Source organism: Lissotriton helveticus, chromosome 5_1 (assembly GCF_964261635.1).
Source record: "Lissotriton helveticus chromosome 5_1, aLisHel1.1, whole genome shotgun sequence".
In the NCBI taxonomy this organism is placed as follows: Eukaryota; Metazoa; Chordata; class Amphibia; order Caudata; family Salamandridae; genus Lissotriton; species Lissotriton helveticus.
The window spans coordinates 101845665-101872237 of NC_136065.1; the positions used below are offsets into that span (position 1 = coordinate 101845665).

Below are 26573 nucleotides of genomic sequence, written 5' to 3' on the forward strand. Positions count from 1 at the left end.
GCTAAAAATTAGGGGGTCAATTTAAGCAACGGCCGGGCCTTGAACCGGCCAACTAGGTAAAATATTGCCATCCGACAACCAAGAGAAGTACGACAGGAAATGGTCGGTTTAAGGCACCGGAAAAGGATCTTTAACCGAGATGAGAAAGTTGGAGCAAATGGGGTCCAGAATATGACCACCTTGTAATGTAATGTAATGTAATGTAAATTGATACTTGTATAGCGCACTACTCGCCCGCAAGGGTCTCAAGGCGCTTGTACGAATACCACTGTGGAACCCATCCTGGCTTTCCCTGTGAGGCGTCCACTCCTGGACACCCCCAAGGTGGAGGCCAGGCATCCTCAGCGTTGTGGGGCCGTTGTGGAGATTAAGCAAGCTATTGCCCAGAGTTGCAGAGTGGGACTCCATGATTGGAATAGGCACCGAGGCGAGAATTATCAGGTCCGTGGAATTTTGAGCCCAAGACCCGCCGAGGCAGGGAATTGAACCCTGGTCCCGGGCTAGACCTCTGCATCAGGGTCTGCCGCTCTAACCATTGAGCCACACTTCTCCTTGTTGAGTAGGTAGCTTAACCCATTGAGGGAGCTGGGCAATAGATCCCAAAAAATCCCTAGTGTACCCGGCACCAGCCAGGTCTAGCTGAATGTTAAGATCCCCAAGCAGGAGATAGTTGGAATATCGTACTGCATGTGGGACAATTGCCTCCTCCAGAACGTTGAGGAAGGCCCCTGCCGTCCCCGGGGGCCTATAAACCATTGTTCCCCCACCACCCCCCAACGAGGAGTGAGGGGAGATGCCAATGCTAAAGTCTAGAGCTTCGCACTCTTCCCAACAACAGCTCCTCGCCACGATAGAAGGTCCAGTTATCCCTATAGATGACTGCAACACCTCCCCCCTCTGCCTGTTTTGCGGTCCACACGAGAGATCTTATATCCCCCCCGGTATGGCCATTGCAACTATAGGATTAGAAGACTTCAGCCAGGTTTCAGTAATAAACAAAAGATCCACCTGCTTATTGGAGAGAAGATCAAAGATGTCCTGATAATGTCTCCTAAGTGAGCGGGTATTAATCATAGATGCGTGAATCCAGGGCCCCTTCTTACTGAGGCTCCGATTGGAATCATCAGTCTGGGAGGGACCAACAAGTTCTAAGCCCAGACCATAGGGCATATAGTGGAGGGGTGAGCAGAGACCTCCCATCTGTTAAAAAGAAAATCGGGGCGCAGACGGAGTAGAAGCAGTTCATTGTGGCTGTAGGTCCGTAATGTTTCAGGATGGGGGTAGGAAACGGGCAGCGTGGCGGGCGCTGGCCGCATCTGGGAGGCTGACGGGCTTGCCTTAGGCGCGCCCGCTGCGCATCCACTCGGCGCGTGTATTTATGGGGATGTCCCTCCGACAACTAGAGAACGCACTGACCGAAATGCAGTCTCTAGGTCTCGACCGGGAAACCAGGAAGTGGCAGCCCCTCGGAGCAAGTTAACACAACAAATTCATCAAATTCATACAATGCAGTACTACAGACCTCCAACAGTGAGTAAAAATGATTTAAAACGAGTTAAAAATCAGTTAAGAGACTAGCAGTGATTTCTGCGTGCAAATGGGCCAAGGTTAAGCTTGCAAAGAAGCGAAAGCAAGGTAGAACCAACCCCTCAAGGCATGCTCATGCTTACATTCCCAAAATATTCTCTGTTTATTGTTGGTATGGGCAGTATGCATGGTTATTACACTTCTAAAAACTTGTTGGGTTAGTTCTTTATTAAACTTTTGTATTTATACCAAAGTTTCCAACAATACACCAACATACCAGACAATGTAATATAAGTTACTGTATCAGCCTCCGATAGTCGCCCCTCTCTGACACATTCCGGATTACAACTTATTGTTGTTTCCCCTCCAGGTAGATAACGCGCTGTTGTCATAGGTCCAGTTTGCCTCCAGCCTGTCTCAATTCTAGTGCTTGACCAGTTCACGCTCAAACCAGATCCTGCCCAGGGCAGCAGGCCATCAGACACCTCAGTTGATGAACCGTGTGATCTTTGCGCTCTAGAGGCTCGGCTCCATCAGCCTCCCACATTGCTCCAGCCAATGACATAGCTCATGTAGCTGTAGCTGTTTCACAGGTCATGGGGAGGTGCACTGACTTTCACCAGCAGCAGTCCCAGCGGGACAAATCTGATTGCTGCAGGTAATCATCACCTGGTGTGTCCCGAAAGGGCCATTTCAGGGGTTGGGGATACTTGTATGTTTGTTGTTGCAGATACACGCTCAAAGATCTGCACCCAGTATGCTGCAATTTAGGAACCGTGCCAGGTAAGGTGGAGGGAATCTGCATTCAGTGCAGAGCAGCGTACACAGTTGGTTGTAGCTGCTGCATCATGTTTGGCTTGTTTAAGTGTGGTTCTGTAGGCTTCATGCAAAACTTTGAAGAGAAGGAGTCTTAGTCCGCCGTATGGAGCTAAAAAGCCCATTTGTTTGTAGCAATAGAGCCATTATTACTCTGTAAATGTGTGGTCTAGGGCTGTTTGCCATTTAGCTTTAGCGGTTGGGACAATCCAGTGTAGTGTATAAGTTGCTGGTCAAGTGAGCTTTGGATTGTGCATTAAGAGTAACAAGAGTGTTTTACAAGCTCATGGTTCCTGCGGAAAGATGAGTAGTTGCTTTACAAATAGCGTGCACGCATATGTAGATGAATTTATCAGCAAGAGTAGGTTTTGTCCGTCCACTGACTGTGGCCTAGTCTATAAAAGCACCAGTGTGAAATAAATCTCCTATCTTAGTTTCCCCACACTCTTTTTCTTGAGGGCTGTGAGTGAGTAAAACGGGTGGTGGGTCTGGGATTGTTCCGGGGCGTATTGCTCAGGGTAGGCTGAGCGTCTTCTGAGGCCCTCCTAGGCCAGTCGTGCACGTTTTTTTTTTTATGAACCGTTAAGTGCTGCCGTCGGCCATTGAACGTTCGGAGCACTACCTGGCTGGTGCTGCGCACGTTCAACGGCCGAAGCAGCCCCACCCTTTCTTTAAAAAAACTGCTGCACTGCCGCAAAAAAAGCCGCGGTTAACGGGTTAATATTTGTATTTATCAACAAGACAGCATAAACAACAAGCAAAAGAAGATAAAGCTACATATACTCTGTATACGAAAGAGAAAAGGTTTCCTATTAATCATACAAAAATAGAACACAGATAGGTACATAAAACTAAAATCAAGTTCAAGTTTTATCTCTGTAACAATGACTCATTGTTCATATATATTAGAAATTAAAATATAATCCCCCATATAGCATTTAGTGTGGTCATAGATTGAACATCCCTTACAATTACCAGTGCATATTCCATCTCATATGTTTCCCTAACCAACATCCACCAATCACTTATAAGTGGAGGGTTCGGACTGATCCAGACTCAAGCAATTACCAACCTAGCTATTACAAGCAGTATCGAAAGTAAACGGGCCTGTCTATGATTTGTATTTTCAGGACCAATCCTAATTTTCCTAAAGAAGGATCTATCCCTATCTTCCGAAAACATATTTGGCCCACCTGCTGACAGTAACTATCTAGTTTAGGACAAGTTACAAACATGTGTGTGATATCCGCTGCAAAGAGGCCACATCTGGAGCATTTTGCTCGAGTGCTAACAGAGCCCGGAAGAGCCCACTTAGCAATTCTCTCTGGTGTGTAATAGAGAAGGCAGATAGTACAATATTGTTGCAATCGTATATTGGTAGAGTGTACAGAGTTCTTAATTACACTTAAGCTTCGTTCTATATTGTTTACCGTAACCCCTACTCCAAGTATCTTATTCCACCGTTCAGCTAATTTATTACCATCCTCTTTTCTATAGCTGGTAGAGAATTTATACATATGACTTATAAGAGATTTGACTTTTTCCTGATATAAATTATCCCAGATCTCTGATTTAGTTATTTTTGTCAATTTTAGATGTTTCAAATAGTCCCTGATTTGTAAATATTTGAAAAACATGTGTCCTGGTAGTTTAAACTATAGTTGTAAATTCTCAAAGGACGCTAAACCATTCTAGTCATACAGATCGCCAAGAGATTTAATGCCATAGTTATCCCAGCGTTTACTAGTAATATCTTAAAGTCTCCGGGAACATTTGATTACCCCATAAAGGGAGTCTATTGTGATAACATAAGTCACGTATAGATAGGATAGCCCTTCATATAAAGGTAGTATCTCGCAAGGTCTTAAATTTAACCTGTTTAAAATAATTCAGATCATTAATTCTATATAGGTACATAGTACTATTCTCTGCCAGCATAAGTTGATAGAAGAAAGTAATGCATAAGGGGTTTAAAAGACTACGAAAGCGACCAGAAAATGCGGACCAAAAGTACATTTTAAAGTTTGGAAAATCTATTCCACCCTGTTCGAAAGGGAGTTTAAGCAGCTCTATTGCTCGCCGTGCTTTTTTGTAACCCCAGATAAAATTACTAAAAAGACCCTCTAATCTTTTAAAGAAAATATTGGGCACCCACAAAGGGATAGATCGAAAGAGATACAAAAATGTCGGTAATATTTTCATTTTGATATTTGAACGACCGATTATGCCAATATCTAGTTTATGCCATTTCTTCAACAGTATAGCTGTATCTTTAAAAAAGTTCATAATTCAAAGCAAATATCAAGTCAATCCGTGAAGATAGTTTGATCCCTAGGTATGTAGCAACAGAGCAGACACCATATATGAATTCCCTAGGTTTAAAATTAAGGATTATTTGAGTTTTATTGGTATTAAGTGTGTACCCTGATATAGCTTTACAATACAAAACAGGTGTGTGGAGGGTCGAGGGGAATCTTTAACGACCTGTCTGCTCATACCCCTTCTAGCAATATACAATACACAAAAGAACAGACCAGGTCTAGAGACAATGTGTGGCTATACCAGTCACCGTGGCCACACGTAATGCATGTGTGAGTAAAGGTTGCTGTCAGCATAAATTCATTGAAAACACATATTAACAACAAATGTTAAGCAAAAACTAAAGCAATTCCCATCAGACCACCCTTTTTGGTGGATTTTGCGTCATGTGGGAATTGCTGAACATTCCGTCCGACCATGTAGTGCCGGTGATGGAATGGATAACAGTAATGTAGTCATAATAAACATCCTAATGTGATGCTGGTGAAAACGTGCAGTGCTAAAGTGGTAGTGATGGATAAAAAGGACTACACAGACTCTGAAAAGGGTTTTAACAGAGGTCCATGTGCCACAGGTTAAAAGTGCGCCAAGTAGTAAGACTACCTACTGGCACAGTGCAGAGCGGTCGACATGTTTCAGCCATAGGGGCAATTACCCCGGCTTTCTTCAGGACCTATAAACATCAAATGGCTACTGCACTTACATTGAAGTGTAAAATATGAAAAAATGTACTACAAAACAATATATTAATTAATTATCTACCAGGAACTTCAATACTTAAGTGTCCACTGGAGGTAGAGCAATATGTCTTCTTCCTATCAAAAAAACATGAAAGCATTTGGTCAGACAACACCAACCTGTACACAAACATCCACATATGTACACAGAGACCGATTGGCCACACCTGCAAGAATAATTTGCATTCTGCATTTTTAAACAAGCATACTAGCTTCATCACCCTGAGGCATTTCCTCACAGTGATACTCACCCAGCTTTGTGTGGGTGAAGACCTCACCTCACCCGGCGACCGCTCGGGAGTATGAGGCCCCGCTCTGCAGTGTAGAAAAAGGGGTACAGTAAGCACACATCTTCACGGTACCCAGTCCAATAACTCTACACTTATAACCCAACAGACGTGTGAGAGCAATCCATCTGTCTAACAAGAGAGCTGCCACCCTAGGAATACTATAAAACACATGAAGACCATGCAGCTTGCGATGTTCTTCATATCACAAGGCAAGATATAAGCACTTGTGTGCGTATCCAGATAGCTAATCCTTCAGTGACACAGAAAGACTGTGTACTTACTTAAGATCACAGTGCATTAACATAAGTGGGGGGTACTAAGGGACACCAATGAGTGGCCAACTGTGCCACCCATAGTCACATTGTTCCTTCATTACTGAGGGGCATAAACGACAGAAAACCCAACTAGAGACAGAATATGATAGGAGTACCAGGGCATACTAGCTACTTCACATCCTTTTTACCTGCCAGTGAATGAACTGACCCTTTCTCTGCTACACGTCCTATTACCTTGAAGTAAATGTACTGACCCTATCTCCTTGATGGGAATTAACAAGTAAATAGCAAATAGAGACCAGTAAAAAAACGGTGAAAGAACGGTAAAAAACGGGACAGCAGGTGGCTCACCTATCCGTCGGTACCTCCCATGTTGCAGCGAGCGGAAGTGGAGGTATAGGTGGTGCCGCCCTGTCCCCTTAAGTAGCAACCGGTAATTGGATAATCCGTGTTGCATGTTGTTGTGAGGAGATTCAACGGAAGAAAGTGCAGGGGAGAGCACTACTTTATCGCGCATGCGTAATGGAGTCACTACTTCATCGCGCATGCGCATCAGAACGTAGACGCATGACTATAGTGTCAATACATAACGTTATTGTGATCAAAGGAGATACACTGGCATACTGAATCCTTGCAAACCAGTGTACAGTAATCTCGCTCCAAATGGGTCCAGCTTTCAGATCATTGTGTTTTGTATTACACTCGGTCAACCGTGTATCAAAGACGTGTGTCAAAAAGCACACCCGCTGGACAGGTAATGCATCCTGAATGGTCTCTAGATGTATGATGTACAATGGGGAAGTCTGTCAAAAATAGCTCTACACCCAAAAGTGTCCAGAGAGGAAAAAAGTATGGCTATTTCCAGCATTAGTGGTTAGACAAAGTATATACCATCATAATTCACACACATAAAGGGCGCTGATTTAAGCCCCTTTACTGATTATTGTTATCTTAGAGTGTCAGGAGATGTAGACAGGAGGACAACATACACAATTGAGTTGGGAGAGCTATGAGTGCAAACAAAACTGCGTTTGCATCTATATCTAATTGACCCGCAACTGAACAGTTGCTCTAAACATTACAATACAAAACAGGTGTGTGGAGGGTCGAGGGGAATCTTTAACGACCTGTGACCTTGTGAGGAGATTCAACGGAAGAAAGTGCAGGGGAGAGCACTACTTTATCGCGCATGCGTAATGGAGTCACTACTTCATCGCGCATGCGCATCAGAACGTAGACGCATGACTATAGCGTCAATACATAACGTTATTGTCTTACTACTTGGCGCACTTTTAACCTGTGGCACATGGACCTCTGTTAAAACCCTTTTCAGAGTCTGTGTAGTCATTTTTATCCATCACTACCACTTTAGCACTTCACGTTTTCACCAGCATCACATTAGGATGTTTATTATGACTACATTACTGTTATCCATTCCATCACCGGCACTACATGGTCGGACGGAATGTTCAGCAATTCCCACATGACGCAAAATCCACCAAAAAGGGTGGTCTGATGGGAATTGCTTTAGTTTTTGCTTAACATTTGTTGTTAATATGTGTTTTCAATGAATTTATGCTGACAGCAACCTTTACTCACACATGCATTACGTGTGGCCACGGTGACTGGTATAGCCACACATTGTCTCTAGACCTGGTCTGTTCTTTTGTGTATTGTGTATTGTTGTACCCTGATATAGCGCCAAACCCAGCTGCTTCGTCTTCTATTAATTTCATCGCTCTAGCTGGCTCAGTCGTAAAAAACGCTATATCGTCAGCATAGGCGATGACTTGAAGCGAGGCTGGGCTATATAACAGTGGTGTAATTTGAAAATTGGATTGCAGTGCATAAATAAATGGTTCGATATAAAGGGCAAATAAAAGGGGAGAAAGTGGAGAGCCTTGGCGTGTGCTGCAAAAAATTGGAAAAGCAGTTGATTGTGACCCTAAATACATTAGTTTAGCTTGTGGTTTGTGGTATAGGGCCTGAATCCACAGTTTGTAAATGCCCTTCACCCCTATGTTCGTTAGTATAGCCCATAAGAAATCCCAATTTACCCTGTTGAACGCTTTTTCTGCATCTAAAAGTAGCATACCAAGGGGAATATTTGTTTTTTCACCGAGATCAAAAGCGCAGATGGCACTATTAATATGGCCAGGGGTATCTCTACCTTCAATGAAACAGATGTATGACAGTACAACGCGATCATTTTGATCACAGTACTTTACATCGCGGTTTTTACAACGCAAGTCGTTACAACGACTTGCGTTGGAGGGCGCTGGATTGAGGATTAGTATGATTTTCTATTCCAACTCCAGCCCACGTAACAGTAGGGAAGGTGTTGGAATAGAAAATCACACTATTCCTAAACCTAGGCCGCCATCCAGCGCAAGTCGTTGTAATGACTTAAGTTGTAATGGCTGCGTGGTAAAGGTCGTGCGGTGTAAACACTGCATTGTAAACTACGTTTACCGAATGAAACCATGTTGGTGGACAGATACCAAATCCGACATAACTGGAGCCAAACGGGTTTGCGAGTATTTTTGCAAAGATTTTTGCATCTGCATTGATAAGTGAAATTGGCCTATATGAGCTGCACTCACAGGGTTTTTTTAATTTTTTATAGAAAGACTACTATTCACGTTAGGTTCCAGGAGTCTGGTACTGTACCACTGGTTCCGATATATTGAATAACGGATCTGAATGGTTCTATTAACAGATCTTTAAATATTTTATAAAATTCCAGAGGTAAAGAATCTTACCCCGTCGCCTTACCCGAAGGGAGCGTAGATATTGCTAGACAAATCTCTTCTGTTAATGTCCCTTCCTATTGTACTTATGATCTCCTCATTTAGTTTGGACAAGCGTATATGCTGTAAGTATTGTTGTATATCTTACTCTTTTGTCAAAATTTCAGAGGTGTATAATTCTTGATAACAGAAAATTGTTTTAAAATCTCTTTCGGTTCTGTATGCAGTATACCATTTGCTGCGCTTACTCCCTTTATACAAGTTGTAGCCCGATCGTTGGCTACCTTATAAGCAAGAACTCTCCCTATTTGCTCACCAAATTCATATTGTGAGAGGCGATACTTGTAACTAACTGCTAATCGTTCTCTAAATACTTTTTTGGAAGCCACTCTGAGGTCTATCAGATTAAATAACAGTTTATCCTGATTATGCGATCCAGACAGGACTGCCTCCATATGTTCTATTTCAACCCTTCTTATAGCTAGGATAACTTCTTGGGTTGTAGCTTGCCTCTTTTTGTTTTGTTGTAAATATATTGTTGCGTAGTTCCTCGGATAACTGCTTTCCAGAAGAGGAGCTGACTCTATATTTTCATGAAAAAATGTTTCTAACTGTTTCCTAATGGTATCTATATACGTTTTATCTGATAGCAGTATCTTGGGAAAGTAAAAGGTCTATGTGTTTTGTCTCCTGCTAAGATTTGGAAAGTTAACATTAAGGGGTTACGGTCTGATGTAATGCGTGGGCATATTGCTAAATCTGATGTCAAAAGTATTCCGTCTGACACCCATGCCATATCAATCTTGAGTACAAGCGATAGGTGGAGGAATACTACGTGTATCCTGGAGTATTTGGATACAAATATCTCCATACATCCTTGATTAGTTGCAAACGGCCAAGTTCCACTATTGCAGCCCTAGTTTTACACATTCTATGGGTGGCCCCCTGTCTAGTTGTGTCAATGCTGTAATCCATAATACAATTAAAATCACCCATTATCACCCTTTCTTCCTCCCAATTTAACAATTCCATATTTAATACATCAAAAATGGATGGGTCGTCCACATTAGAACCATATAAAGCAGATAGGATATATTTTTTACCCCGTATTTCCACCTGTGCAATTGCCCATCTATCAGCCTGACCTGTCAAGGTTCTCAGTATCACGCATGAAAAACCCGTCTGTTTTAATATTGCCACTCCTCTGATAGAACATGACTGAGACGTGCAAGCAATTGTTTCATAGCCCAGGTGTGACAAAAGATTGCCATCCTTGTAAGAAAGATGTGTTTCTGTTAACGGAATGAACTGAGGGCTATACATTTTAGCTCCGTAACATTCCAATCTGATCCATTACCCAATTTTTTTATACGCCTCATATGAGCTATTGCCATTTATTACAAATATTACAAATAGTTTTATCCTCTTAATTCTTATTCTCTTTTCATTAAAGACTGGGTTATAGCTATATTTTCTAAGAGCCGTTTTGTTGATTTTATTTTCCAATTGCGCCCCCCCCCCCCCAATCCCCCCCCCCCTAACCCACCCCACCCCATATAGTGAAGGAGTAATCACCCCCTTGAAGAGCTGCTACTGTAGCAGCTAAAGGAAGACCGGTCATCGGGGGGAAAAGTGAATACATAAGTAGGAAGGAGAGCAATGAGACTCCACAGAAAACAAGCATTTGCAATGCAACAGGTCTTGCATTAGGTTGAGTTAGTTATTGGATTAGTATATTTGTGTTGTTTATCAGTGTTTTTTTTGTTAGTTGGTATATATAGTACATGAACTTATACAGGTCAATTGTAGTTTAATATTGTTTATTAGACCTTTTGTCATAGCATATAAACAGTTATAGTGAATAGTTTAAACAATTGTAGAGAGAGTTGTTATAAAAGTAGTAGCATATCAAATTTGCTTAATGATTTCTGTTATCCATCCATTTGTAAAATGTACATGTAAAGTTATAGGCAAGTGCAGCATTAATGCGTCACCATTCTTAACTTGTCACCAATATACCCCAGAATTACACAGTACCCAACATATACTGTTGCTAAGATCCCACATTTACCATCACATAGTCCGAATATGTAATTAAATGGTTATCAAGTCGTCCAACAACACTTGCTACCCTTAGCTACTTACTACATAAGTAGATTTGCTGGGAAATGACTGAACTCCTATATCCATTTAGGAAATATGTAAGCGCTTTGGTACAGCCCACTGGTGAAACCCTCACAAAAAAACTCAGAATTCCCAAAATGTGACTATAGACATCAACACAACCGAGTCGAACTTCGGTCTTGTAAGGAAACATTTGGAAATTCATACCTGCACTATCTACAGGCTCTACAATTAAATTTTTTTTAGCAGACTGTGCTCTATACCTGTTCGAATGAACAATTAAAATATCAACAGTAACACATCGATCACTAGAAGGTGTCCAAGATCACACAACCATGACCAGTACCTGTACTTGTGTACCTTTTGTATCTGTACTCAGAAACATACACTAAGCACCATTATATGTGCCCAAAATCACTTCTGTTGTGAGCTGAGCGACAAGTTAAAGGGCAGGCATTGAAACTGCACAACATCAGCTGGGCTGAGGGCCTGCTCAGTCTCTGTTCTTGCTTCATTGCCCATCAGGCCAGGGGGAACAAGAGCAGTGCAAGGGGAGACGGGGCATACCTGGTACCAACAGAGTCTAGTAGGAAGGGGAAATCCAGGGTTGGTACCAAGTTTAATTCCTGGATGTGGAAATGTTTTGGAAAAGCGAAGGTAGTCAGTAGGGCAGTCACGGGTCTTAATGCAAGAAAGGAAAGGGCCACTCGTCTTTCGTGTAGTTAATGAAAGACTGATGTAGCAGGGCAGGTGATAGATGCGGCTAAAGTCTGTCAGTGACTTCTCTTGTTTGGAGAGAAGAGTGCAAGGAGGGCGACGCCCTCCAGACAGGTGTGCCACGCGGTGAGCCGGGGGGCAGCAGTGACTGGCGACCTCTAATCGACATCCACGGACTGTCTGTGCCGGTGCTTAATTTGTGCAGGTGGTTACAGGGGGTGGCCATTGGCGATCAGAGAGAAAAGGGAGTAAGAAAGAGGAACAACAAATAGTAAAAGAGAAAAGAGGGAGAGTGCAGAGCTGCTGAAAAATAATCTCCCAATGAGCAGCTCAGAGCAAGTGCGGGGTGGTGGAAGAAGGTGCTAGGTGTGGGCGGGGCGTGGGGCAAGGCAGCCTCCGATTAGGCAGTCCCTGCATTCTACAGCGCGGGCAGTGGCCTCCAAAGAAAAACTTGGTTCCTGCACTTTTATTTTTATTTTTTTTATTTTTACACAAATCAATTTGGCCTGCGTTCTCTAATCTGGCCTTTTCAAGCACTTTCTGTGAAGTAAATCTGGTCGCGTCTTTCGAAACTCCTTCCCCATTACTCCAAAGAGAAATGATGACCTGTCAACGCCCTGGCATGGCTGACCCAAAGCCAGCAGCAAACATTGGTCTTGAAGTGCCCAACAACTGACGTGGCGGTGGGCTGCTGCTCGGGTAAACATTACACGTGCTCAGCCTCGGCTGCAACGCGAAGGGCATGGGCAGCTTGTTGCAGCTCTGCGTTTTTTTCAATCAGATTCACTTACTGCAATGCATTGAAGTGTCAGAGCCGAAGAAGTGTGGGGGCAAGTGAAACGGACAGCCCTGCATATGGCAGACACCCTTTGAGTCGGTATCTCATTCTTGAGCAATACCGACAGAGCAGACAGACACAAAATTTACTGCACTATCAAAGAGGTGGAGCAGTCACAGTCCATCTGGGAACTCCTCATCAGGCCTGCCTGCACTGCCTGCTGAAAGGCAGTTCAGGATGGAGCTTGCTGGCTGCACGTGCATAGAGTCGCAGAGTGATTTCAGAACCCTTTGCTGGATGCACGTGCATAGTCACAGAGTAATTTCAGAACCCCTGGCCTTAGGAGTACTGGGGGAGGCTTTGTCACAAGCAACCCAGAGACGTTAAAACTCAAATGGCACCAATAACACAGTTCTTGTTCAAAACGTTACTGCATTCTGGGAGTTGTGGTATTGATTCAATTCAATTGATCCAATTCAACTAACACACTTAAACTCTAGTTGATAACATTTTTTTTTTAAATCCATGACTGGAGGACTGCACTTTTGGTGACCTGTGATCATTTGGAAATCTTGGTAAAGCCAGAAAAGATACCACAGCCAGGGAAAAAGAGAGGTGAGAATCCAGTGATCTTGAGAACCACAGCGGAGGAGGCAAAGGAGTGCTCTATTAAAGCCACTTGTTCCTTGCTGGGGCGGATCTCCAATTCATGACAGCTCTAGGGGATTTGGGGTACAAACTGCACTTTGCACATAGAGCATGACTTGATTGAAGACTGTCTTAGGCAATGAAAGGCAGTCTTGATGTATAACGAGATTGCCTTGTGTAAAACAGTCTCCAATTCTTAGGACAGTGTTAAACTGCTCTATATGGCTTAAAAGCGGTGTGCGTTGACCTTTAGCCATGCTTTATTTCTTAAACCTGCCCAAAGCCAGGGAAAGCTTTAGTGCACCAGACCCATAGCTTGTAGTTGAAGACTGGTGTGTGGTGCACTGGTATTCAGATGGCACAGGCTCAGGGTGTCATCAATGGCAGGTGTGCACCGTGCATTCCCTCGCTCAACCTCTGCTGCTGGAATGCTCTGGGCTATGGTACAAATGAAATATTACCTTTGGGTCCCCAGTGCTCCTTTGTTGCAAAGCCATTGCAAACCCTGTGATAACTGTGCTCATTAGAGCTCAGATCAAAGCAAGCGTGGCTTGTGCTACTGAATATTGACCCCCAGAGTACAGACTTAGAAGAATACCTGAAAATAAGTGCACATAGGGAAGTATAGATTTCCTAGTCCTAGCTCTTTATTTACGTACCTGAAGATATGCAATTATTGCCAAGGTACATATATGTGGACTCGGGTGAAAAAATGTCGATGACTTTCTATTTGCGTTCATTAGTGGGTGCTTTAAGGTTAAGGGGTTAGTATGCAAACGGCTGGTACAATACGTCAATGTTGATGACGTGATTGGGAATCGTCCGCCTAACGACTAGTGGTGTAACGCACAAGGACTGCAGAATTTGTTAAGGGCCCCCTGAGCTCCCAAATGTTACGAATATTCTTACTTGTGGGGCTGAATGGGGCCCCAGAGGGGTATTGGCCGGTTTTACACCCCTGCAATAGACACAGCGCGTGTATGTATATAAGACTCAACCTTTAGTATTTGCATCAACTGGCGTTGGAGCAATCGTCAAACCCTGATGCTTAAGCAAGGCAAGCAGGCTGAGTTCTGAGTGAATGGTTCAGCTTGGGGGTTGACGTACTAGAATGTCGTCCACTCTGGCCTGTTTCAAGCCTCATGGTAGTGTTGTGGATATGTAAACCCAAAGTAATTCTTGTAAGGTAGAAAAAAATACACACACTGACTTTTGAGACCTTTTACTCCAATGCCACCTTATCGTGAAATTGTACCACAGAGATTATGGATTCGTGGTGGGAAATGCCTGACATTTTAGCATCGGCTTTGTAGCACTGACTATACTCGAAACAACATTTTTGCAAAACTTCAATTCGTGCCTTCAGGAAGGAGCACAGTATGTCAATCACCGTTCTAAACACGCCGTAAGCCCCAAAGGGCTAATTCTGTGTTTCTTCCATTTGTTGTAAACAAAAAAAGTAGTGAAAAAAAAAGGCCTAAGAAGAGGATGTGACGTTTACGAAAGTAAAGCCCTCATCAAAGCCCGGGAACAGGACCTGGAATTTCGGCTGCGCCGCCACGCCCGGCACGTTTCACTGCTCGGAGACGCTTCACCGTGTGTATTCGCGCTTCATGGAGAGCCCTCTATGTGTGCACAAACGCAGCTGCAGGCCTGCTACGACATGCACACCGGTAAGTGGAGAGGCTCGGGCTGTCCGCACTGGTTTAGCAAGCCCTGGTTCCTGAATCCCACCTACGGGTTTGGTACCTGCAAGCCTTTGCTGGGAGCCGGGGTTGGGCGAGATCAGACCAGTTGCTATCTCTGTTAGACTGTTGAGGGCTTATCTGCAGTCCAGGCACCGAGGCCAAGAATTGTACGGGTCGGGGCTGGAATTCCACCCCCCTCCTCAAGAGCATGGTTGAGATTATGGTTAAAACAAAGTGAAGTGATGCATACACTGCTCCTAATCAGGATTTTTCTTTCAGAATTTGATATGCACCAGCTTAGATTTTAAGAATCTAGAACCTTTTCTGAGGTCAAATAATTAATTTCGTCTTAGGCAGAAAGGGTAAGCTTGCACTACAGGCGAGAGCCCCTCTCACAAGGGTCCGAAGCGCGTCACTGCTCCACATTTGCAATTGTGCATACTTTGGTGTCTCACTTACTTTCTTAACAAGTCTGCGAGATCCCTGCGAGGAGCGGGCGCCGCCAGAAAGCAGCGTCCCACGAGTGGTGCACGCGGACAAGGCTGCGAGGAGCATGCGCTATCGCAAAGCGCGCGATGGGAGCGTGTAAGGAGATGGCATGCGCGCGCACATCGCATGTCCGTGCGAGCCCATGGTTTGTCTCCCTCCGCCTACCAAAGCCACGACAATAGAGTCTCACCAAGCGAAGCAGTGCCAAGCGAAGCAGCGCCTCCTCCTTCTCCTCTGGAACACCAAACAGTCTGAGGTTATGCCGACGTTGGCGGTTCTCCAAGTCCTCGACCTTAAGTTGTAGTGCTGTTATAGAAGTATCATGGGATTGAGTCAAATTGAATGTCTGTGCAGTGGCCTCCTCAGTGTCCGCCACCCGCTGCTGAAGTTCTGCCATATCACTAACAGGTGTGCTAACCATGAGTGTCGCTGCCTGCAAAGCCTGTTAAATGCCATGATTGTCAGTTCTAAGCTGGGCATAGTGCTCCTGAGCTTCTTGCCTTTGATCTTTTATAGCTTGAAGAATCGAAGCAAGTAATGTTTCTGCATGATCTGATAACTGCTTAATTGATGAGTTTATTGAGTCCGAATTAGATGGCTGGTCCTGAGATAGAACAGGTCCAGAGCTTCCCGTCATCCCAGATGCAGCAGACACCGTAGAAATACCTTTATCTAAGACTTCCGACACAATTTCTTTGCTCGAGACTGTCTCTGTTGGACTGTCCCCCGATAGACGAGAAATTATCTACTTGACCCCACCTTTCGTTTGAACCCAGCGGCGTAGGGAGGTGTCCGTTAATACATCTTTATTTCGTAAAGTAACTGTATATTGTTGATCAGCCCTAATTGGCGTTTTCTTATTGCCTTTTGGATATGTTGTTTTTGTATTTCTCTTTTTAGGAACATTCTTGGGTGTAATTTTAGACGTTGTTTCCATGTTCTTTTTTTTTTTTTTACCATGGTTTTATTTGAGGGAGGTGAAGGCGTTTGTAGCACACTATGACAGTTGTCTCCGGGTATCTCTCTTTCATCCGTCGATAAATATGGAGAAGATTGTGACTCCTGGCCCATTTCTTTATCGAAACGATCGTCGGGGGGGTGCCAAATTAAGAGGTGAAGTTGAAGTATCGGAGTGACTATCAGCCAACCCTATCACCTGCTCATACGCCGAGTCCTCTGTAGCTGAGCCCTCATTGCTGGACATTATGACATTGTTAACTGTGTTAACAATGTTAGCAATATTGCAAGCGTACAGCCCTGCCTGTACATTTTTCTCGCCCAGTTCGCTAGTAATCAGGTCTGCATTTGTCTCATTCACTGCTATGTGCAATCAATATATCATCTGACAACACTAGATCGCTTTCAGGGCAGCTAGCAACCTTTGATTGTTGAACACCGGACTCTAGTGTGTACTCTGAGGCAGTCCCGCCATTTCGCCATTTTCTAGCACAGTAGAAGTTTTAGCCATGCAAATTTGTTGCCCAGGGATAGCCTCAGATAAAATGCCAGCAATTTCATTACTATTGGCGTTCTCAGTAGAGATGTTTGTTGCCAGGAGCTCTGCTGCTCTCCTTGATTGGAATAGTCAACTTTCGAGGCATTGTCCCCACGGGATCTCAGTGGTGCCGCTGCCTCTGTTTCTTCAGCGGCATTATCCTCCTCAGTGGCAGCGGGAGTTAGTCCAGTTAAACACTGCAGAAGAGGTGGTTGCCTGCCTGCGCGAGTCAATCTCGCTGATACCTTCGGTGGAGCCATTGCAATTCTAGCGCTGGTATCACAAGCCAAGAATTCCCAAACAATTGCCGATATCCTCCAAGTCAGGAGACGAGAAAGCCGATGTTTGTAAAGATGTCGGCTGATACCGCGAAGTGTTACCACCAGCATGTGTCCACAATGTATCCAGGTACTCAGCTGTATTGTTCCATTTGTTTCAATTATTTTTCAAAACTTTTTTGCTCTGCTTCCATGCGACGGAGTTTTCACCTCATCAGTGCAACATTGTGATCAATATCCTTAGCGGGTGCGAAGAGTTTGCGGGGACCGGTCCGGGTGTCTGTGTTCCCTGGCGGCATCAGTCTGCCATCTTCTTTTTTTTTTTTTTTCTTTGTCCTCATATATGCCACCAGATATTATATGCTCTAGATGGGTCTCTGTTGCCTTCAATACTGACATTCCTGAAGCCGCCCCAGGGTCAATATATAGCTACCAGAGATCTCCCAGAGGTGGGTTGTTTCCTTATCCAACTCCCCTGCCTTTTGATCGAATATCTCAGACTAGGGGAGGGCAGGACCGACACAAACCTCTGGCATAATCATCGGACCGTTTACTTTTTTGACCAGGCCTCTAGTTTCGACCATACGTTCTCTGAGCTTTCAGCTCGACCAGCCATGTCCATCTTACAAACTTCCATGATGCTTTTTAAACAGTCTACAAATCTAGGAGGAGCCACTGACTTCCACTCTTTACATATCTCCCTCCTAGCTATAACTACCACGTAAAAAATAAATTGTGAGGAAAAGTTGTTAATATTATACTCGCATGGGAGACCAAAGAATACTAGCCTAGGAGAACAGGGAATAGTTGTTGATAAGACCTCACCCAGAAAGCCAACAATCGCCCTCCAATACTCCTGAATCTCAGGGCACTCTAGGAATATATGCATGTCATTTGCTGCTAAGAGTTTACAACGGGGGCAATAATAGTTCTCCTGTGTTATCTTATACAATTTAGCCGGGGTCCAATACACCCGATAAGCCGTAAACAGATGGTTCCTCCTTAAATTGGCCGGTTTTATTAATCTCTGGGACAAGGAGAAAGAATCTGTCCATATTTTACTAATCTCTTCGGGATATTCGGCTATGGTATTACCCCAGAGGCTTATCAACTCGAGATCTAGATTTCCTTTTGCCTCTGTGATCAATTTATACCAAAATGATACTTCTCGATTCCAGCCCCCCCCTCCCCCCCCCCTGCAAATTGAGTCAAGAATTCCAGTGTATTTGTCCCACTGTAATTCCTGGCTTGATCACCATGCCGATAGTTGATACAATTTAAATCTTGTCAGTGACCCATTTGTGAGTGACATCAGAGAGTTCCAATCCATAAGACCTGAATCCACCCATAAATCCCCCCATTTCTGGACTCCAGTTGCTCTCAGAAGCAGGGATAACTGGTCCTGAAGACACACTGGTGTGCCCGGGGAATCCCAGATTGGAGTATATGTGTGGTAGTATGGAATTCCCAAGGCCTTCCGGATAAACCCCCAATTCCTAAGTGCGGTCTGCAGAATCTTAAGACTGACTTTCTTAAAGAATTTCTGGTCGCCAAACTTAAATAAGAAAAACTCTTGGCCTTTTTGTAAATCATGTAATAAAGCCTGAAATAAACGGCCCTGTGAGGATGAGTCTAGTACGTTAGCAAGTAGCCTGAAATTTTTAAAATGGAAGGCATGGCAGTACAATAATAGGTCTGGTAAGGCCAGACCCCCAATCTTTAAACCCCTCCTTAATTTTTTCCAGGCTATCCTGGGAGATTTGCAAGCCCAAATAAAAGAGCCAATCTTGCCCTGAAGGTTCGCAATTTCTTTCAACGGAAAAGATAAAGGGATGGAATTATATAGAAAGGTCAACTTAGGAAGTATGGACATTTTAATGAGGTTAACTCTTCCATATATATTTAATGGTAGACTGCCCCATCTTGTTAATGTTTTAATGATGTCTTTCACTGCAGTCTGCCAACTGATTTTCGGGATATTCTTTAGTTCTTGAGTTAAATATATTCCTAAATATCACATTTTTTGTTTTACCCCCTGAATAGGAATATTGTTGTTCCACCCCATTATCTCTGTCTTCTCCCTATTAATCTGGTAGCCTGACAACCTTCCAAATTCCTCAGCTAAAAAAATAGCCTAGGTATGGCTTCTATGTGATTAGAGGTGTATAAAAGAAGGTCATCTGCGTATAGGGCAGTTTTTAGCTCCATATTTGCCATTCTAAAGGGTTGAATTACATTATCTTCTCTAATACCACAAACAAAAGGTTCCATATAAATGTCAAACAAAAGGGGGGACAGGGGGCAACCCTGCCGGGTTCCTCGGGATATATTAAACCAATCAGATAGAGCCCCGTTGACCAAGACTTTTGCTCGTGGGTTTTGATACAATGATTTAATACTCTCTATAAAAGCTGGAGGGAACCCAAACGCAACTATAGTGGCCCATAGATATTTCCAATTAACCTGATCGAAAGCCTTGGCCGCGTCTATTGCGACCAAGGCTAACGGAAGGCCTTTATCCTCAGCGTAGTCTATGGCTCCTATCACCTGAAAGGTTAATTCGTTCAATTGTCTTTCCGGGTAAAACCCCTTTGATCAGAATGAATTATGGATTTTATTATTTTGGCAAATCTAGTAGCTAAAATCCCGGAATATAACTTCATGTCTCAGTTCAGAAGGGAAATTGGCCTATAAGATTCAATTTTCTTAAGGTCTTTATTGGGTTTTGCAATAAGAGTTATTGTAGCTTCAGCCCTTGTAGGGGGGATACTGTAACCCTGGGTCAATAAACAGTTAAAAAGTGTAGTGAGGACAGGCACCAGTTGTTCTGTGTAATCTAAGTAAACATCGACCGGTAGCCCGTCTGAACCTGCAGCTTTGCCCCGCTTCATTTTCTTTAATTGATTTATTACTTCTCCCTCCATAATCTCACTTTCTAAATACCTCCTATCTGAGTCGGAAATTTGGGGTAAATTTCTCTGGGTCAGCCAGGTCTCGACCTCTTCTAGCTCTGGATTCTTATCCTCCATGTAGAGACTTTGCATAAACCTCCTGGCTTCCTCTCTGATCCCTCCATCTTCCACAATTAAGACCCCTGTCTCTCTCTGAATTAGAACTTTAATGTTGTTCCTGTTTCTTTCCTCTCTGGATTTCCACGCTAGCAGGGCCCCGCATTTTTCTCCGTATTCGAAGTTCTTTAATTTGCTGGTCTCCCATTTTTCTTTTATGATTTTCTCGTCACTGATTTTAAGTTGAAGTTGTAGATCTGAAAGCTCCTTCTCTATGCCGGGATCCTCTCTGTGTTTGAAGAAATGGCTCTTTGTAACTCAGAGTCTTTTCTAATTATAGCCTCTAGTTCTTCCCGCCTTTTGTTTTTTATAGTCTTCCTTTTATGCGCCATTCGAGAACTCAGGACTCCTCTCAAAAAGGCCTTGTAAGTTTCCCAGACACCCTGAGGGGTAGAGGAGCCGATATTAATTGTGAAGAATTCATTGGTCTTTTCTCTCACTTCTCTTTTGACCTGATCACCAAGTAACAATGTCTTCTCCAATGTCCATCTGGTGTTTAAGGGACTCAAACTTAATAGGAGGACCAATTCCAGAACAGCGTGGTCTGATATCCCAACGGGTGTAAATGAGATGGAGCTGATATCTGAGAGAAGGTGTTGATCGACTAAAAAGTGGTCTATCCTTGACTAGTGTTTGTACTTTTTACTGTAGAATGTAAACCCCCTGGTAGAACCGTATTTAGTCCTCCATACGTCTAGCAAGTTGAAGTCTTTCATCATACAGCCTAAGGCAGAGAGTGATTTAGTGGGAGCGTGATACTTGTCTTTGGAGGTTCTATCTAGAATGTGATCAAAAACCAGGTTAAAATCACCCCCTAGGATCACTGGGCCGTGGTCCCAAGTAAAGCTGCCGCTAACTTAAATAACAGACCAGGGTTATCATCATTGGGGCCATAGTACACTGCATACGTATAAGTCCGAAAATATATGAAACCGATCAGACAGGAAGATGGTTGGTGGCAGTTATATTCATTTATAACATCCCTTATACGTATGCAGTTTACTATGGCCCCAATGATAACCCTGGTCCGTTATTTAAGTTAGCGGCAGCTTTAATCAGTCTGCCATCTTGCTGCTCCTCCTCATTGTGACGGGCACCGATCAGCCAGTCGTGCACTCTTGACTGAGTTCAATTCAGTCCGGCCCCATTGAGGTTCCCTCCCAGTCAGGGCACTCAAGGGTATTTATGTGTTGTGTCTCACTCAATTGCTAAGTGGGCCATATATGGCAGTGGGTGTATCCAGTAGTGTGTGTGCTGTGCCTGTGCACCGTAGTAATAAAGTTCCAAATCTGATGCTGCTAAAACCCTTCGTCATATGGCAAAGTGAGTGTTTCCCAGTTTATATCGGGCTGACCACCTGCGGAGCCTATGGTGATAGATACTTTCACTTAGTGCTTTGAAAATGTCAGTAAGACATTGTTTATTGTTTAAAGTAGTTCCACATCTTAATGTTATTATGGGTTTAAGACTAATGTCTTTATCTAGTAGGAGTAAGGGCCAGTGATGAAGCTAGTTTACCTGGAGCAGGAATTCTGGCCTATTCCTTCCAGATCAGAAAAGGTCCAAACAGATGACACCCCTGGTCTGTGTCCTTGACTTTCATACTTGGGGCTGGTACTTACAGTCTGGATATGTACAACTAATGCATACAGTCTGTATGTGTGGCTGGTGAGTACAGCCTTGCTATGTGGGGCTGGTACTTAGTCTGGATATGTGGGGCTGGTACTTAGTCTGGACAGGTATGTTTGGTACTGTAATGATTTTGTTTCATAAGTAGGAATGCACTCTACTGATCTACACTTATTTCTTGCACTCTCACCCCTGCAGGTAAAACTTCAAGAGTGGCTGCTTCTTCTGAAGAAAGAACAGGAATATAGTCTGGAGTCTAAAGTCAAAGAAGAGGAACAATATAAAACCATGAGGGTGAGTGGCTGCAGTCAGTGCTGTTTGTCTGTATTTGCCCATGTCTCTGTGTGTACCTTTTTTTTAAGTGTAAGACATACAGAAGCTGATAAGACGCCCTACAGACTGAGTCGTGATGCACACTGGGTAACCAGAATCACTGCTGTTGGACATTGGGGCTGAAATCAGCCAAGGGTGTGTCTTAATAAACACAAAAATTACTATGCTCACTCGAACGTAATACTTACATACTTAAATAGTGTGCATTAGTGTATGTATGTACATGTGTGGCATTATCTGGCAGCAAGTATATACCAGTCTGTGTGTACCTGTTCATACTCACGTGGTAAAGTGTGCATTTTATGTATGTATGGATGGTTCTGGAGTAATCTGTGGGAGTGCATGCATGCCTGTGTATCTCTATAGTTGTGTATTTTCGTGAGCATGGTGAGTGTTTGTGTGTGTCTTTGTATGTATTTTGAGTGACATAATCTGCCAATGCATGTGCAAGTTTGTGTGCATGTGTGTTTGGGGGATGTATATGCTTTAGTCTGAATTTTTTGGCTGCGATTTTGTACTTCCATATGTGAATGTCTGTCTGTAAGTTTGCATGTCACAAGGTCTGGTGCTATTTGTAAGTCTACAAATACATGAGTGCATCTGTGTGTGTGCGCCTCTGTACGTTTGTGTTTGCATGGGTCTGGATTTGTACATCTGAGGTTATTGATGTGCATTTGAAGTATTGTGTACTTCTGGAGACATCCATCTGCAAGTTTGTACAAGCGTCTATACATATGTTTGTGTGCGTGCATAGTGTGTGCATCTGTACAGTAATGGTTAATTAGGGGTCCACTGAAGTCAAAATGTTAAGAGCCACTGATCTAAATACTAAATTGAGCACGGAAGGTCCAACATTGTGTTGATGAGTTTCTTTCTTGGGTGTGGAGCTGGTGACCCTTGACCTAGTCATATGAATGGTATATACAACGCCACCACTTCCGACAAACCTTAGGTTACTGAGAAACTGACATGTCATGGACATATTTTACCTTGTAGAGTCCACACGTTCCACGGAATCTTCTGTTTCAAAGCAAAGGCATTTTTATAGTGAATTCTTACCTACAAATAGTTCCATTTGTTTTAAATCAAATGCCGTTTGACATGTTTTGTGGCTAAGACATTTCCCTTCTTCAGGGCTTATGCCTTTCTAACTCTGGAAACATGGGCACAACTCTGCTTTAGCCACTGACCTCAGACTTATCTGTTCAGCTCAATCCTTGTTACAAGGTTTTTCTGAAACTTTATTATATATAGGCTACAGTTCCATGTGTCCTATTTTATGCCTTCATAAAACTGCTATTTCAAGATGGCTCATAGCTAAACATAGCACCCCAAGAGAACAAAGACACATGGCTCTGACTCAGACTGGTAGGAAGGGCTGTCCTGTACCGCAACAGGGCAGCCTCTCAGCCCACCCACCGAACCCTCCTACACGACCACGCTGCACACAGCCTCAGACGCTGGATCGAGGACTGCACCAACACCTCGCCCGGCTGAAGAACCCCCCCCCCCCCCCCCACAGAGACACCAGCAAAAGGTCCAACTGGTTCACCCCAGAGCTCCTATCCTCCAAGCAATCCTGACGGAAACTAGAGAAGAAATGGCATAGTGAACAAACTCCGGACAGCCACGCAGCACACAAGGATGCCATCCGCAACATCCACCACCACCTCATCAGGGCGGCCAAGAGGACCTCCTTCAAAGACCGCCTCGACAACAATGCACACAATAGCAAGGTGCTCTTCAACATCGTGAAGGAACTCTCCAACCCCAGCTCCAACACCAAAGACATCCCGCCTGTGCGACTCCCTCGCCACCTTCTTTCACTGCAAGATAGCAGACATGCACGACCGATTCAACACCCAGACAGCCCCAACAGACAGCAACACAACAGACTCTCTGTACACCATCGACCCCGACCCCCTGCTAGCCTGGGCCAGCGTGAGTATCGATGACACCATCAAGACCATGCGCACAATCCACTCTGGCTCTCCGTCAGACCCGTTCCCGCACCACGTCTTCAACAGAGCAAGCAGCTCCATTGCACCCCACCAGCGCAACGTCCTCAATCTCTCCCTCGAGACCGCGACCTTCCCAGAGATCTGGAAACACATCGAGATCAACGCTCTACTCAAAAAACCTAAGGCAGACCCAAGAGCCCTCAAGAACTTCTGGCCCATCTCTCTGCTCCCCTTCCCGGCCAAGGTCATCGAGAAAACCATCAACAGACAGCTAACCCGATACCTCGAAGAAAACAGAATCCTGGACCATTCCCAGTCAGGGTTCCGCAGCAACCACAGCACTGAGACTGACCTCATCGCCGCCGCCACAGACGACATCAGGACCCTGCTGGACAATGGCGAGACCGCAGCTCTCATCCTCCTAGACCTCTCTGCCGCCTTCGACACAGTCTGCCACCACACACTACGCGCACGCCTCCACGCTGCAGGGATCCGAGACAAGGCTCTGGATTGGACCACCTCCTTCATCTCCGGCAGAACCCAGAGCGTCCGCCTCCCCCCCCCCCCCCCCCATTCCGTTCTAAAGCCTCCAAGATCATCTGTGGCGTACCCCAGGGATCCTCCCTCAGCCCGACGATGTTCAGCATTTACATGGCCCCGCTCGCACACTTAACCAGACAGCACAACCGCAACATAATTTCCTATGCCGACGACACTCAGCTGATCCTCTCCCTCACCAAGGACCCCATCACCCCCAAAGCCAACCTCCATGAAGGAATGAAGGCCGTCGCAGACTGGATGAAGACCAGCCGTCTGAAGCTGAACTCGGACAAGGCGGCGGTCCTCATCCTCTGCTCCAACTCTTCAGCCTGGGACGACTCCTGGTGGCCGACGGCACTGGGGGCAGCCCCGACACCCACCGACCACGGACGCAACCTGGGAATCATCCTCGACTCAACGTTCTCAAGGACGTCCACGCCGTCTCCTCCTCCTGCTTCAACACCCTCTGCATGCTCCGCAAGATCTACAGATGGATCCTGACAGATACAAGAAAGACAGTCACCCAGGCCCTCGTCAGCAGCAGACTCGACTACGGAAACGCCCTCTACGCGGGAGCCCCGACCAAGCTCATCAAACGACTACAACGCATCCAAAACGCCTCGGCACGACTGATCCTCTGTACCACGCCACGGCCACATCACCCCCCACCTGAGAAACCTGCACTGGCTCACCGTCAACTAGAGGATATCCTTCAAGCTCCTCACCCACACACAAGGCACTCCACAAGACCAGCCCAGCCTACCTCAACAGACGGCTCTCCTTCTACATCCCCAACCGCCAGCTCCGCTCCGCTGACCTCTCACTTGCCACCATCCCGCACATCTGAAGAACAACCACCGGTGGGAGATTTTCTCCCACCTCGCCGCCAAGACATGCAATACCCTCCCACTGGGCCTACGACAGACCCAGGACCTGCTGACCTTCAGGAGGATACTCGAGACCTGGCTGTTCGATCAGTAGTGCCCCCCCCACGCACCCCCCCCCCAGCGCCTTGAGACCCTCGCGGGTATGTAGTGCTCTTTACAAATGATTGATTGATTGACAGGGCCACATCTGAGCATAACTCCTCAGTAGAACTCATCAGTTGTGTCTGTGGTGATAAAGTTAAAGAAGGTGTCATTGTCATACACATCTCATGGTATTTGGTAAGCTCTTCCACAATTTTCGTGTAGTGTTTTTCCTAATGTACACTCTTCGTTCTGTAGTGGTTGTTACCTCACTTGTCGCTATGCTGCATGATTGTATTCTCACCTGAGGGCCCAGTTATTGCTGTAATACACCAGATCACAGCTCTGCACTCCTTTTGCACAGTCAGACCGCATTGGGGGGAGGGGTGGTGAACAGGACAGAGAGGCGTTTGATCCCCAATCGTGGCGGTTGAGGCTATTTGCTTCTTGTGTCCAGGGATCTGTCCTTATAGCGTTGGAGAGTGGGCCAATGACTTCCCTTTCTGCAATTGACTCGAAGGATCGTGAGATCGAGCAGTCAAAAGCTTCTCATAAAGATAGAGTGCGGGGCAAGCACTCACAACTCAACAATAAGGTCTGATTGGGATTCGACCTAAGGGCGGGGATAAAACAAAAGAATTTAGATCTTTTAAGCTCATCACCCATGACTCCCTGGCTGAAATATTAGGTCACCACTCCATACCTTGAGAAGGGTCTCTGGAAGAGGATACACTTGCTCTTGAAAATTGGTTGCAGAAGTGGGCTTTGCATCTTGCTCCTTTAAAGACACATAGGGCCTCGCGAGAAAATATCTCTGCCCCTTGTTTCACAGAAGCACTGAAGAAAAGCAAGAGTGCTTGTAAATGTTTGGAACGTTTATGGAGAAGAAGTTTTGACCCTGAAAGAAAACATATATATATAAACAGGCACTTAAAGTGCACTATCTTAAGGTTCGTGATGAGAAAAAAAGATACCTGACCACTAAAATTGATATGGCCAGAAATAGTAGCAGGGAACTCTTTTTAAGATTGTAAAGGACTTTTCCTCTCCTAAAGCTATTCAGAGTCCTTTTGTCCCCACCTATGAATGAACCACTCAGATTGCTGATTTCTTCCATGATGAGATTAAGGCCATTCAAGATAC

General features: G+C 44.7%; 2 protein-coding genes across 3 annotated transcripts in view; both read left to right on the forward strand.

The window, feature by feature from the left end:
* LOC144754225 (E3 ubiquitin-protein ligase TRIM39-like) overlaps positions 1–26573 on the forward strand; it is a 574742-nt gene that overhangs the window by 216297 nt on the left and 331872 nt on the right. The gene's annotated exons all lie outside the window — the stretch shown is intronic.
* LOC144754224 (E3 ubiquitin-protein ligase TRIM39-like) overlaps positions 1–26573 on the forward strand; it is a 168030-nt gene that overhangs the window by 56653 nt on the left and 84804 nt on the right. For both annotated transcript variants that reach the window (XM_078641813.1, XM_078641812.1), the window contains exon 2: positions 21827–21922. In XM_078641813.1, coding sequence (XP_078497939.1) covers positions 21827–21922 — 96 coding nt within the window. The remainder of the gene's footprint in view (positions 1–21826; positions 21923–26573) is intronic.